Source organism: Sander lucioperca, chromosome 15 (assembly GCF_008315115.2).
Source record: "Sander lucioperca isolate FBNREF2018 chromosome 15, SLUC_FBN_1.2, whole genome shotgun sequence".
Taxonomy (NCBI): Eukaryota; Metazoa; Chordata; class Actinopteri; order Perciformes; family Percidae; genus Sander; species Sander lucioperca.
Window position 1 is genome coordinate 16,647,685 of NC_050187.1, and position 15,348 is coordinate 16,663,032.

Genomic DNA, 15,348 nt, shown 5'->3' on the forward strand with positions numbered 1-15,348 from the left:
CGGCAGTTCTGTCAGGAAACTAAACCATAACATAAAATACTGTACTCTGCTTCTTTGCCTCCTTCCACGTTTCTCTTTTTTTCTTCTTCTTTTTTAAGTGATAAATCCTCCCTTCAGTCTTTATCAGAAGGCTGGAGCTGAGCTATTCTCTTTGCAGTCAGCAGAAAGAAGAGTGGACAGAGGTGCTAAATCAACCAGGAGCGTCGACGACCTGCTTGCTTTGTGTTGGCTTAAGAAGTCTGGGGATATTGGCACATATACAGCACAGGCAATATAAACTTTTACAGTTCATTGCCCAGAGACTTAATCTTCGCCACCGGCCGATAGAGTATTCACTTATATCTGCTGTTTGGGACTGAGATATTATATACACCTATGCTGATACAGCATATGTATTTCATTTTCTTCCAATGATGGCAAATGTAATGGAGTTATTGATAATTAGGGGTGTCACGATTCTACAAATCCTCGATTCGATTACATTTTCGATTCTAAGGTCACGGTTCGATTCGATCCTCAATTTTTACATTTATTTTTTTTAAAGCACAGGTTGCTATGCCATTTTTAGACTCGACTTTTATGCAATATAATATCTGACCTTTGTTCGCAATGTACCACACTACATTGTCAAATTTAAAACATTTATTAACAACATAATGAAACAATAACATATCTTCAGTCACAGCAGTGTTTCAAACACAGCAGTGTTTGGTGTTTGAAGCCCCCAATGTCGTCTTCCAGGCAGCGCTGCCTGGAAGGCACTAGGATTAGGCAATGGTTATGATTAGGTGCCTTGAAGACAACGGCCGCAGCACTGCCTTGAAGGCTTGGTTGGGGGCTTAAAACACCATCCAGCCAGCACAGCGGTCTTAGCAAACAAAGAGCAGAGGGGGCGACTCGGCAGTCCGTTAACTTGTTGCTCTCTCTAATATAACCAATAAAAGCTGCTCTGTTTAGGCTACAAAACGTGCATGCATGCTAAAATTCAACCTTGCGGTTTTGTCGGGATCAAGCTATAAGGGACCATTCGGTATTTATGGAATGGACCACCGGAGGAAAATAGGGAAGGGTCATGTCTTTTTATTCTTTGTTGAGGGGAGGGTCATCCAAAATTGTCTGCGGGGGGGGGTCAACCAAAATTTCAAAGTGGCTTGTTTGGTGGATATTTTTTCATGTTGCTCTTAGTCTCGTCCCACCTTCGTTACCAGATGGGTCTGACCCATGAGTGTGCTGGGGGGCAGGGGAAGCACTGCCCCCTGGTGGCTGAAACGGGTAAATGCATTGTTTAAATAATTAAAAAATAATTACATCTGGCATGACCAGATATTTTATAAATATCTTAAAAAACACAAAACAACTAAATGGTGGTAGGTAATACATCAGATTCCATATACTGCTTTAGTAAAAAAAATATTACCTGGCTGACAATGGGAGCAGCAGGATGCAAAAAACGAAAATTACTGTTGCACTAGTCTGGACATCTTGCCGTGCCAACTTTGCAATAAAGGTTTCCTAAATGCCATGTATATAAATGTGATGTCAGCTTACTAATTGATTGCGGGTTTTGTGTAGATTTGGACGTTTATTCCACTTTGTTTAAACGGCGAAGTGGAGAGGCCTCATTCACCTGTTTGGAGCTGGCTGGTGAATGTGACGCTCGTATCGGCCTTGCTGGATACACTGTGACCCTTTTTGTGGATCTATTGATCGCTGTGGATTACTTTTTTTCCGTGTCATTGGATTACGGCAAAATACGGATCTTTTTTCTCAACGTGTCTTAATGTTTTATGGTGTGACTGCGCTTTGTTTCTGCATTTGGAGAGGCATCTCAACAGACTGTAGGTCCAACACTGATTGTTCACTGTTACATTTTAGTTGAATTTAAGCGTCTGTCTATTGCGTTCCAAAACAGCCGTGCCGCGATTGGATTTCATAAGGGCGAATTGTTAAATTGTTACAATGTAATTTAAAATCTGCTTTAAAAATAAATATATATGTTTTGGAATATAATGTTCAGCTTCGGCAGCTTTACCTATGTGCTAAAATATACAATGACGAAGCCTAGTGACAAGTCCATAGCAACCAGTGTTGAATTTGTTATTTCCCAGTGTCCTTTGCTGAATGGTCTCAATGTTTTATTGTTTTATTTCATATGAATACTAGTTTACTAGAGGAGTAACTTAGTATTTGATGTAATGCAGTAATGCAGGAAGTGTGCATTTAGTTTCCATGCTTATTGTGTTAACAACAATGTTAGTGAGTAAATCTACTGAAATGGCCACCACACCATAACAGAGGAGTGTGATGTGTAAGATGAGAATGCAGAGGTTAACTCATGTATGTCATGGCTGTAAAAAATCAAATGGCATCTGTACATCTTTGCTAAGTGCAAACTAGCACATAAGGGCAGAGTCGTGCCTCTTTTTCCAATGATTTTGGAGGCTCAGAGAAAAATTATTACTGGCGAGGGGAGGGTCCCAAAACTCCTCCGGTGGCCCCTTAAATAAATAACGAACAGTCCCTAAGCAGAAGGAAACTCTGCTAGCTGCTAGACTAATGTGCAATGGTAAACACAGAATATGGTACATGCACATAGCAGAGCTTGCAAACTGTGGCTTTTTTGTCAACAATGTGAACATTCGTGATTCAAGTTCTGTCTATGGGTCTCCTGCATCTGCAGTTGCCATGCTAACTTTTGACTTGCTGTAGCTAATTTAGAGGAGGTTGACTTGCAGCACTTCAACACTTGTGTTTTTTTTCCGCTTGACAAGCCGACTGGACGTGACATGGGGGCGTGGCAGCATCGACGATTCCATTTTTTTATTCAAAATATATTCGAGATTGTGACTTCATTTTGACTTTTGACTTAATTTCGGTCGATTTCGATTTAAAATCAAAATCGTGACACCCTTATTGATAATACATGTAAATGATAAGTGGTACTAAGGCAAATAGAGTTTATAGAGATAATATGAATAATTTTAAGTTCTCAGGCAGTTACCCTGAGTCTTAACTAGGCAAATATTTTAATTAGTCCATTTCCACAGTATTGTTTTAACAATATCCAGTGACCTATGAAACTTAAGCTCCTTCCAATGAAGACAATCCCAAAGCATTTCTGCATAGGACAGCTGACAGTGTCCAACCTGCCTTCATAAGCTGCAAAGCATTAATCCCCCCCTCTCTCTCCCTGCTTTGCTAATATGATGTAATTAAATTAAGTGGAGACTAAAAGTGGGGCATTGCTGCTTGCCCCCCATGATTGGTCATCCTTATTAGAGGGTATAAGATGCCAGCTCCAAAATTATAGGAGCAACAAAACCTAATAAACACGGGGAGAGAGAGAAAATAGAAACACTTAAGTCAGACCTCAAGGCTGGTACAGTACAAAACGACCATATCAACGAGGAGGGGGGGGGGGACTGTACGATTGCAACATTTCCGTTAGACGATGCTTCTGTGTTGCTAATAAAGTCTTGCTTCAGTAGCTGGACGCAGTTTATTTTGACATATTGTTCATTACAGTGGCTAATTATCCACTTTACATTTAAACCTACACTAGTTCACTCAAGGACTCCTAGCCCTCTCCTTTCAGCGACTTTCTCACTAATCCCACACTTGTTTACACGCTATTAGCTTTGTTAGATACTTTGGCTTAGTAGTTAACAGTTAGCGATGGCTTCTCTCTCTCCCTCTCCTGCTCTCTGTTGATCGGTGTGTCAAATGTTTAGCTACTCCTCTGCCTCCTATAGTGATAATTGTACATGTAATAACGGTATTTTTATTTGCCATGTTGGAGGCGAGGCGCCGTACCAGGGAAACTCGTTAACGTTAGCTGTTGTAATTTAGCACCCAGTAGTCGTTGCAGACCGACCTAATGTAGCTCCTGTTAGCCACCCCCTGGCAGCAGACTAAAAGACAGGGAGGTTGGATGACTGTCCTAAATAAGCATAGCCCATCAGGTGTCAGATCCACGGAAAACTGGTTTGTAACAGGAAGCATTTCTTAACCAGTATCTCTTTTTAGTATTGTATTGACACTCGGAAACGACCCTTTAAGGAAGCCCTAAACTGATACAACCTGCAGTTCGACAGAGATTGTGAATCAAGAAATCCGTCCCTGCATCACACTGTTGCAGTACTTCGCCATATTTTATCCTCACACTGCTCTGAAGAGATAAGCCTTCACCTCATCATGAAGGAGCCCCCGGGTAGCCATACCAAACACCCTCGCTCTTCATGGCAGGGGCCCATCAATTCATGGTTGAGGTAAAGTTCTGCCCCCTGGGCTAGTAACATAATGCCATGAATGCTCAGTCGACCAGTGTCACTCACACCCTTCTGCCCCCTCCTATACCATGCTCACTTCCCCTAAGCCCTAAGTGATACATGAACCCATGCCTTGTGGAGCAGAATGGCCCATCCAGGCAGAGCTGACAAGACCCAGTGTCTTAATGGAGCAATACACCAAACGGGCCCTTTGTTACCCTGACCAGCTGCATATCTGCCTCCACAGCCAACAGCCTTGGCTCTGATAGAGGTGTCCCACAGTATCGACAGCTTCAAATTTACTCTCTCATCATCACTTGCCTCATTTGCTCCTCAGACTCAATGCTCCCTTTCTCTCAATTCAGGTCAGCCATTTTGTTTGCCAGCAATTTGTTGATGAGATTTTTCAGCATCCAGTGTTTAATTTGCGTGCCAGCGAACACACATATCAAAGTCAGACTTAAATAAAATCAAGCATCAGTCGATTCTCTTCTTTTTCATTCGCGGTTAAAAGCCTCTTTGACTGATTGCGCGGCATCAGACATAAGTGCATTATTTAGTTTCAGTCTTTCTATGTTTCAAACATCATAGCATCCAAATGGTCTCTAGAAGCTGTTGTCTTCTCTATTAGGGAGCCAACAGATGCGGAGTATGACTGCAGTTCTAATTACTGAAAAAGACAAGTGTGGAGGATAATTACAAAATGGAAGTGAGGCAGAAAACAGTCCAGGGCCAGAGCTCTGATCTGAGACTAGAGACAACTGGCCGCCCATCACTATATGCAGCCCAACCTGCATCAGCACAAATACTGCTCTCACAAAGAAGCTGCTTTAGGATCAGACAGAGCTACTGTTCTTTATTGAGGATACTCCTATGTTAACACTATTCATAAAAGCAAATGATATAGCAGTCTATACTAGGCCTGCACAATTACAAAATGCTTGTGCTGCAGGAGTTTTCTTTGAAATGATTTAATACATCTGCATCTCTACCTCTACATTAAAAGGAAAATATCAGGTAAAGCCCCCTCCACTGTCCCTTTTCTTTAACAAATCACTGTTTAGCTCAAGGTGATGCATATGTGCAGTAGGTAGCTCAAAAGCTGAGCATAAACAACACTTCAAACACAGGCAGACACTGTTAAAAATGGTACATACAATGCACTGCGCAATATGTATGGACTTCATTTTACATACATTAGCAAATGGAAGTAGCAAGTAACATGAGATTACATGTATTAGAACACCAATATGTGGATAAAATGTGTTCTATACGTTTTCATGTTATACAAGAAAACAAGCCTATTTCCCTCGCTACAGTGCCATGTCGTCCCTGCATGACACTGCTTTGTTTTTACTGTCTTTGTAAGCTGTACCCAGGAGACAGCAAGCATGCCTTGGCCTTAATTGTAGGATTAAACATCTGCTTTGCCTATTGCCGAGTAGCCTCACTTTGTAAGTAAGCCTCTACCGAGTGGTGATATATTATTTAATTAGCTACATCTCGTATAGAAATGATACAATAACATGAATATGGAGAAAATTCAGCAAAAATAAACCCTGCATGTGCTGATGTACCTAGGTGTATGAGAGGGGGTTTTGTCGTGCAGCACAACTACTGCCTTTGCGATTTATATACAGCTCTGTCTCCCCCTTCTCTTCAGGCAATGCTGGAACACAATAAGAGAGATGTGTTATCTTTATCTCCCACTGATGCAATGTATCAACCAACAAATAAATATATAACAGAAAAAAACGAAATGTGCGTGGGTATGCATTATATTTCTACATTATGTTGCAAAATATATGCTAATATTAGCTTGCACTTAGGTGTTAGGCAGGCGTGTTTTTATCAGCCCATGCCAGCAGGCCTGTGGCACTAAGAGATGGAAGGAGCAATGAGGAAGGTGAAATCCCACACAATCCTATTAGAGTGGATTAGGGCACATCTTTCTTTCTGTTGCCACCCTGCTGCAGGTGAGCAATTGTAAATTGCAAAAAAAGAATAGTTATGACATGGTTGGTTCTTATTGAGGCCTTCTATTGTAACAGGTCAGCCATTCATTTTTTAAACCCTTTATGTTCATCATTAATCTAACACATGATATTAAAGTTGTTAGGTAATGATTTGTAAACTAAGAATAATTAGAACACTGTCAATCATACCACACACGTAGACAAGCTCAATGATGGAGTTTTTTTGTTTTCTCCCAAAACAGATTTGTGATATTTAAGTAGAGGCTGATTATCGATCTGATGATCAATGGCAATCATATATTTTCCGTCTTCTGCAAGCTGGCTGCCAGAGAAACCCATCCTCTCCGGCCTCCCCTGTGGTTGGGGTTATCAGGCTGTAAAGGCTGAAAGATTTCACCCACCATCTTTTTTTTCTCCTATGACTTTTCCCAGAACCAATTAGTCCAGCAGTAAGGAGAGTTATAACTGTACTCTTGGAACTACTGTACGTCTGGACAATTATAATTTTACACCTTCCAAGTACATATTTTTCTTTATGACCCATTTTAAATTTGAACTAACCAATTATATGTTACACTATATAAATGACACTTTTCCATGTGTACATTTGCATATCATTTTCACTACCCCCATTCACACCCTTGTGACAATAATTCAAAGTGATTAAAGAGATTCAAGATGATTTGGGAAAGTGTTGGTCTTGGTGTGTGCAGGATGCTTGTGTGCATTTGTGAGTGAATGTGCACAAGTGTGTGTATATACAGGCTTGACTGGCACAGAGCTAGCTGCTCCCTCATTATGGTGACACAGAATGAGGCTTCTCCAGGGTGACGGAACTTACTTCAGATTAGATTTTTTAAAAATTGGCTTTTTGCATACTTGATCTCCACTTTATTTATTTCAATTTATCTTTTTTTCTTCCCCCTTGCATGTGCCATTCCCATGGTAAATGATGAGGAATTTACAGAGTCAATCAGAATGAACTATTTAAGCTCTTTAATTAGCATCTTTAACACGTTGACTTGCACTACAAATGCATCACTCCTTCATGCTTCCTGTCTTCCGTACGGTTAATGTTAGCATGCACAAATCCAGCTGCGGCTCAAACATTTAAATAGTCAATGTGGAAACAATCCTATTTTACCAACTATTTAAAATGCATTCCTTCACGTAAGATCTTTCTAGTATTCCTCTCATTATTTTATTTTAATTCTCACTATTTTAGCCTTCTATGCATTTTATTTGATCTGCTGGCCAATTCAAATATGATTGTCCTTTTGCTATACAGTACATTACTATATCTGTCACTCTCTTGTTTTTAGGTATCCTGCTGTTAAAACAAATTCCCTCCATAAGAATCATTGTTTCGTATAATCAAATGATTGTTATTCATCTGGTGCAGTCTGTAAGTGTTACCGTGGCATTACCCCATTACAAAATGACATTGCATTTTGCAGGGTTAACAGCTGTGTGTGAAATCAACATTGTAAATTGGAAAATGGTGCAGTTTTCTGTATGATGGAGGTTTCCTTCATTTATGTGCAAAATTACGCATTTTCTCTATAACACTTGTTAGTCACACGGAAGTAACACTAGAAACAAACATTCACCGGACAACTTATTAATTGAGGTAATTGTAAAGAAAATGCCTTGAAAAAGAAAAGCTGGGAAGTGTAAACAGACAGACGGATGGGATGAACAAGAAAGAGGGAGACAGCAGACAAGACAACGCTGTTGATGGTGATTCACCGAGTCCCTTATGGTTAAAGCGCTCCCTGACTCAAACTCATCCCAGACCTATGTATGTTGAGTCAAAAGAGGGAGGGGGGGCTCTTTTTCTCTCTCTCTCTCTCCCTCTGTGTCTCCCAAGTCTCTAATCCAAAACCCAACACATTACTCAGCTGACCCCTCGCTGCCCACCGCACGCAAAGTCAGGTCTCATTTCCCTTCATGCCAACCATAGCCTGGTCACCACTGAAACCACACAGACCACTGCAGGCACAAAAGGCTGTCCACTCTGTCTGCTTGGATGGACTCTGTGCACCAACCAGGGTGCTGGGGGGGTTAGGCAGAGTGGTCGGGAAGAGATGAAGTGCAGAGAGTAGGAAGGATGGAAAAGAAGAAGAGAGCAGGCAAGTGATTATCATAAGATGCAAGTAGGTTAAAGACCCAAAGCACACACAAATAAAAAGAGGGTGTTTGTGTTCTCACACATCATAGAGGGAGGAGAATTAAAAGACTGCAGTCTTTCATTCGTGGGTCAATAACTGCTTCTGCTCCCTCTAGAGCAGAGGAACATGTACTCAGATCCTTATCAGGGCAGCTATCATCCCCACTGCCTCACAGAAGCAGAGATACTGTCATCCTCACACTATCGCAGAATGACATCAGCTCAGAGACATGGGAGTAATTATATTATACAAGCCCACAACACACACCGGCAGCAAGGCGACATCAGAGACCATCCACTTTCTCGCGCTTCTCCCTCACTGTTCTTTCGCTCTCTTCCTTTTCTTTCACTTTCTCCATCTCCGTTGTTCTTCATTCTCTATCTTCTTTCATTTCTTCCCTCTGTCCTTCTCTTCCCCCGTTCATCTCTGCAGCAGGGCTAGCACAGACGAGTACTGTCTCTAATCCATGCAACTATTAGCTCTGAAGGTGAGAGCTTTAAAATGGATTATAATCACTTAAATTGCTTCGCCGACTTTGATCAAACCTCAAATACAAAAGCCGTTTGTGCAGACGTTGACAGAGCAGGTATTTGGGGGCGGGGGTGAGATACGTGGAAGATACTGTATATTTGGCTCAGACAGTGGGAATTGCAGATCACCATCTTCTACAAAAAGTCTACTTTCCCATTAACCACTGGAGATTCAGTTAAATCTTAAAGTCCAAAACACATGTCCTATTGATCAGATCATCTCATCTATCCTTCTTAATGAATAAGAACAGCAGGTAAAGAAAATATGATAACCTAGTTCCAGTTAATCCAGCATCTCGAGTATCGGTCCATATCTGGGAAAGAAGAATATCACCTCTGGGAGTTTGTTCATGATAAATGGTATGTCTGCTCCTTAGACTTGATCCTGTCTGAAGCTCATTACTGCTAGCCCTAAACAAACAATGCATCACACTCCAACTCAATTTCATACATCCTGACCATGGTAATTTTCTACTTCTTTCCACATAAATCAATGACAGACATACAAGTTCAATAAAAAGGAAACAAAGCATGGTTCTCTTACAGTATGCTGATATATATACATATATATATAGGGAGTAATGTGTGTTTTCCTATGAAATTACTTACAGGAATTGTGTGCTTGTGTCTTGGAGAATATTTGGCAAAATGGATAGCCCACCATCGGGGCAGCCAGAGTTACTAAATTGAGCTACGTATTACTTTAAGTGAAAAAAGTGCATTTTCATTAAATGGAGGCAATTTGCATATAGAACTAACTGTCAGCACTTTATTAGCTTTGTTTGGTCTAATCACTTGAGACAACTCAAAATGCATTGTGACAATAATGCAGAAAGGCAGGTAGAGTTACATAAGTATTGCAAATAGGATTAGATTTTAACATTGACACCAACAGCTAGCAGCAAGAGGGGTGGGGCCAGAGAGACAGTGAGAACAATTGAAGATAGCATAAGGCTACTTTCTGTTTAATACACATACATTATAAATACAAAGCAAAAAAAAAAAAAGATACTCTAAAAAATATAGAATCAAACCTGAGGCTCTTGCATTCACAAATTAGACTGAAGAAATTGAGCTATGCAAGTTTAATTGCTGCAGTTAAGAGACACCCCATGTAGTGAACAAGCCCCATGAAAATCAAACCAATTTTACCACAGCTAAGACAATAGCACTGGGGCTTTTACAACAGCAGGCTTTGTCCTGGAGCCAGGTACCATGTTGAAAGCATGTCTATCCATTTTGCATTTATGCACCCTCCGTGCACTGATCAACCAAAAATGTTATGTTACTGAGAAAGCGTTACTTTGCCTCCTGCAAGTTCTCTCATAATAACAGCACAGTGGAGCATTAACGCTAACTATGATATTAAGTCGCGGAATGTGCCTGAAAGCACCACATGCCCCCGGGGTCCTGACGGAAAGCAGGAGGCGAGCTGAGCGTTGTCTGCTCCAGACAGGTCACGGCAGAGTGGCCTAATTGCCTCTCTTGTGGTCTCAGTATGCCGGCAAACCTCCCATCTCCCTCATCATCACTGAGGAGCACTGACTCCCTTGTTCGTACAGGTCTAACTCTGCCCAGTGATCCGGGCTCCAGTTTAGTTTATGAGCTGCTCCTGTGTCCAATAAAAACATCCTCAAAATGCCAGTGCTGCTCTGCAATGGTGTTATCCCTCACAATGTAATGCCTTTACTAGTAAACTTTATTATTAGAGAATCCAGAACATCACAGTCAAGATTTGTAAAACAATATTAAGCAGTGTCTACTTAATGGAAGCCAGGGGACCTCAGCATTACGTCAGTGTTACACCAGTAGTGATTACGTCACTCAAAAATGCCTGGGCAGTATGATGACTAAAGAAAGAGTATTTTGGTCTTCTACGTGTGGCACTGCCTCAATCTTAAACATTAGCCTCGCTCACAACAGCAGGTAATATTCACAAAGCAAATAATACAAGTACCGCCAAAGAAGTGGGAAAAAACAAACTGCAGTATTTCTAAAATCAGTCTCACACATACTGTATTGAGAGGAGCAAACTGCAGTCTACCATGAACACTTGGGGGTGAGGTTATATAATTCCTTATAGTTGAGATTCTTCCTATTTCCTTTTTCTTCCTCACCTAATGCCAGTGTCATGAACCTTCTTGCCACACTGGGTAAAGAGGCCTCATCCACACTCCACGCTGGGCAGGGGCCAGTAGTGGCTCGACGCCCTGCAGAGCTGGAGGCAACACATCTTTGTCTCTTCCAATCACCCAGGGGCAACATTGAGCGCCACAATGTTCTAATCCTGTCTAATCTGGACACAGTGGAGCATCTGGAGATTGGGATATGGCTAATCTCAGATACTGAGACAGAGGGAACTTTGCTGAGATGGAAAAAAGGGGATGGATCTAAGCTAGACTCGCCATGTGTCTTGGGAAGGGGAATCTTAAATAGAAATAAACAATATCAAGTCATATTCAGGATTCGGCAAGATATACAAAAGATTGAATGACAATTGCGAAAAGTTAACGACAATGGCTAAATGTAGAAAATAAAATAAAAACTGCTCAAAGAAGTTACTGTACTCAGAAAATGTACTGATGTTAGACAAGGAAATACTTACTGTGCCCTGCTCTAAGGGATGCAGGTGATCTGTGGATAGCAATAGGCACAATATGGTGACGCTTGTTTCCATGGGAGAGGTGAATGTGGTGGAGACTCTCCACAGCACCTGGTTCTGACCCTGCCACAAAGCCCAGGGCCAGGGCAGTGATCCACAAGGCCAGGTGGGTGAGTGAAGCTGAATTCCGGTTTAGGGGCTCTGTTACGGGGCTCGGGGGAGCAAACTGTGTCCTCCAGCCTCCAAACATCTTCCCTGAGTGGCCAGATGAGGCTTCAGATCAAGGTGGAACTTCAGTGAGCCTTACAGCCCCATTCTTCTCACCTTGCCAAATCTCACTATGCCCAGAGACACTCACACAGATCCACAGAGAAAGAAGGGAAAAAAGCAAAAGGGACACCACACAAAATGTCGGTTGTGGGATAAAAAAAAAGAAGCCTTTCGCTGTTCCCACTGAGTTAGGAAATCCGAAGCAGCACCCAGGGAGGTAAAGAGGTATCATAAATCATCATACAGAAACAATCAAAAACATTCACTCAAGAAATTAGGGCAACCTTAAACAGCAATGGAGAAATCCCAGCTTGCTCCAATTCCAGTTTCTCTTTTTCTCCTTCTCTTTTTCTCCTTCTGTTAAGCCCTCACAAAATGAAAATGTTCCCACCAAAAACTTAATATTCCAAAAAATGCAATGCCAGGTAGAAAAAGAAAGAAAGCCAACTTCAGAAGAGACTGACAGCACTTGTGCAAAGTGATTTTTTTTTCAGAAAATCGAGACAGACATTCTGAGTTTCCCTCTTTTTCCTCCTCCAGTGGTCTCAAAGGATGTCCAGAGGAATGGGACCATAGTTAAATCCAAGTCTCATTTGCATGTGTCGGACAGCTGCAGCAGCGAGCGGGAGACAACGTGATTGCACCTGTAAGTTGTGCCAAGTAGCGCACCCGTTTCCCATCTAGAGATCTCTGCTCTCAATTCTACCAAGTGATAGCAACGACAGTACCTGAGAGAGCAGCCCTGGGCAGGAACACACACTCACACACAGGCAGCATCGGCAGCTCCGTTCCAGAAGATGTGCGCAAGAGGAAGAGGGGAGAGAGGAGGAGAAGGAGGAGGAGGACAGAGGGAGGGGGAGCCTCAACAGCCAGCCAGGAAGCAGGAGGGAGAGTGGCTATGCAAATGGGCAGCATTCACATAGCGAATCACTGGAGCCTGAGTGCATTACAGAGGAAGAGCCTATTTAGGCAGAATAGCAGGAACTGAAGCTATGTCCCCCAGCCCAGATTCCTTTCACAACCTCCCCTGACTCTCCCTGTTCAGTCGTTTTCAATCCACACTCCTGTGTGGATACTCCTGAGCAGATAAAAGAAGAAAGCAAACGTGAATGCAGGACAGGCTGAATTAATTTCTGTTCTGTTCTGCCATCTCTTCAGATTCCTCCTCTTCTTCCACTGCCAGTCTCTCTTTTCCTTTGGCTACCTTTTCTTAACCTCTCTGTGAATTTGGGGAAGTTGTATGATAATAGTGCTGCGGATATAAAAAATTGAAGCCAAGCAGTCCAACCCAATCCTTGCCTCTCCATCGCCCAGGAAAACTGTTTTCTATAGGTTCTTAACTGGACTCTGCAGTCTGTCGCGAGCAAGATTTTAGAAGAGTGATGATGCTGCAGCAGCTCACATAGGCAACTCTGTCCCTCTCACACACACACACACACACACACACACACACACACACACACACACACACACACGTGCACTCACACACATAAACAAAGCATGCACAGTGCCAGAGCTGGCAGTTGAGCACTGTCCACAGAGAGGGTGCTGAATCTGGGCAAGTCTGCATCGCCTGCTAATAAAAGACCATTTCTCACAAGAGACGGAATGCTGATCGCAGACTTAGTGTGCAGCGTGGGTTACAGGAATGTAGAAAACATGTGGACATAATATCCCTGCTGATAACCACAATCTGGTTCAGCTGGGAAGTGTGCTCAGTGTTCAGAGTTCAGGACTGGAGAGCACAAAGCTCAGCTGCAGTGTGCCTGCTTCTGTTTGCACACTGGCCATTCAACATCCTCCCCTTAGAAATGCAGTGTTCTAAGCTGGAGGAAAAACAAACAAACTGTAAGCACTGCTGAGCTGATCTTCAGTTTACAGGGAATCCACAAGCATTTATGCCCAAAGAAAGCCAACTTAGCAAGCATGATACAGAAGATAATGTGTCCTTTCCCATTTTCTTTTTCACTTGACTGTTCACATGAAGACAATGAAAGACGCCTTCAGGAAAGGAAGAACCAACTCAATTAACATTAATGATCAACATTTCACTTGATCCATTTACTGAGTAGAAATACATTAGAAATAAGGGCTCAACGTTTAGCATGGTTGCTGTAATCTGAATTTGAATATGGGAAAAAAAACACTTTATGAACATAACCGGTGAGATGAATATAATCTGCCATCTGGCTCGAGGACAGATGAGGATATCTCTTATTTCTCTCTGTTGTATCTAGTATTGTGTTCCTTAATAGTAGCAAAAAGCGATTGTACCAAACAGATGCTGCACATATTAGGCAACTGTGCTGTTCTTACCTTGTAAAATCTCAATAACTTGGTGCAGCCACCTGGTGCTAAAAAGTCAGCAGCATGGAACCACTGCTCTGTTCTCATTTGCAATGGTGAAAAGGAATGTGTTTACACTTTTATAATTATCAGCAGTCTAATCTGCATAATTACACCTAATAAGGCAATCTATCAGGGCTGCTTGCCAAGGACAATAACCTGACTTACTATGTCCTCAACAGCAAACTTTACAGAACAAATAAATGACATCTTGAACTGCAACGCTTAATATTCAGGTTAATATACAAGTGTAATGTGTGCACTTACTTTTTTAATGTTTGCACTGGGTATTTAGTGGAAATGCCGTGTTGGTATGCAGCAACTAAAGTTAATGACATCAGCAGTGAGGTGATACCTTTATCAGGTTTATCATTAGTTACTTGTTCATTTGTGCCCTCAAGTGGCGGAACTGTAAAGTGCACAAAACGGCTCTAGGTTTATCCCAGAGACAGCAGCTTGTTTGAAATATTAAGTTTAACAAAGGCATTCAATAAGATTAAATAATATAACTATTGCCAAAAGCCTTATAATTGAATCATATTACTCTAGATATTCAAACATTAAAAGACAATCATGTGATCTGATACATCGTTCTGATTTTGATCAATTCCTATGACCCATCACCTCTACTAGAATACCACTAGGCCTTCAGCAGGTTGCCCTTTGCGCCAATCATTGTCATCATTGTCCATGATAAATTGGCTTACTGAAGTTATAAGAAGCCAGAGAAGCAAGGAAAACAGAGGCCATGCATACAGCTTTAGGGAAAACATTCACAACTAAATGTCTTTGCCAGCACAAAAGCAAACACCTGGGACCACAAACCTAAACTAATTTCAGCACAGTTGGAGATCTAATCTGCTTTAACCAAATGATTGTAGAGAGTTGGCCACAAAATGAGAAAATCCTCTTCCACAACTAAACTTTTTCGATTCCCCATTGTGTTCTGACTCGTGTTCCTGTTAGTGAGATGTCTTTTTGACAGAAAGTAAAAAAACAGCTCTTCTTTGTTTCCATTTAAGACCCAAAGGATTGTACAGGTCTCTGATGCATGTGATGCTTTGAGCACATTTCCCCTTTTTGATCTACATTTCTCTGTTTTCTTTGTTTCTTTTGAAGGGAAAAAACCACAAAGTAAAGCCATTGAGAGTTACCTAAAAAGCAAAAAAAAAAAAAAAAAAAAAA

General features: G+C 41.6%; 1 protein-coding gene across 40 annotated transcripts in view; it reads right to left on the reverse strand.

Annotated features, from left to right (window-relative positions):
- The window catches only part of LOC116052148 (neurexin-1a), a 269,327-nt gene that overhangs the window by 98,995 nt on the left and 154,984 nt on the right, over positions 1-15,348 (reverse strand). For 2 of the 40 annotated variants that reach the window (XM_031302844.2, XM_031302837.2), the window contains exon 1: positions 11,551-12,628. The exons of 35 other annotated variants lie outside the window; for them this stretch is intronic. In XM_031302844.2, the coding sequence (XP_031158704.1) occupies positions 11,551-11,797 (247 nt within the window). In that variant the 5' untranslated portion in view covers positions 11,798-12,628. Of the gene's footprint in view, positions 1-11,062; positions 11,197-11,550; positions 12,629-15,348 lie in introns of those variants that run through there. 3 more of the 40 variants (XM_031302861.2, XM_031302853.2, XM_035992651.1) reach the window with 2 other exon arrangements.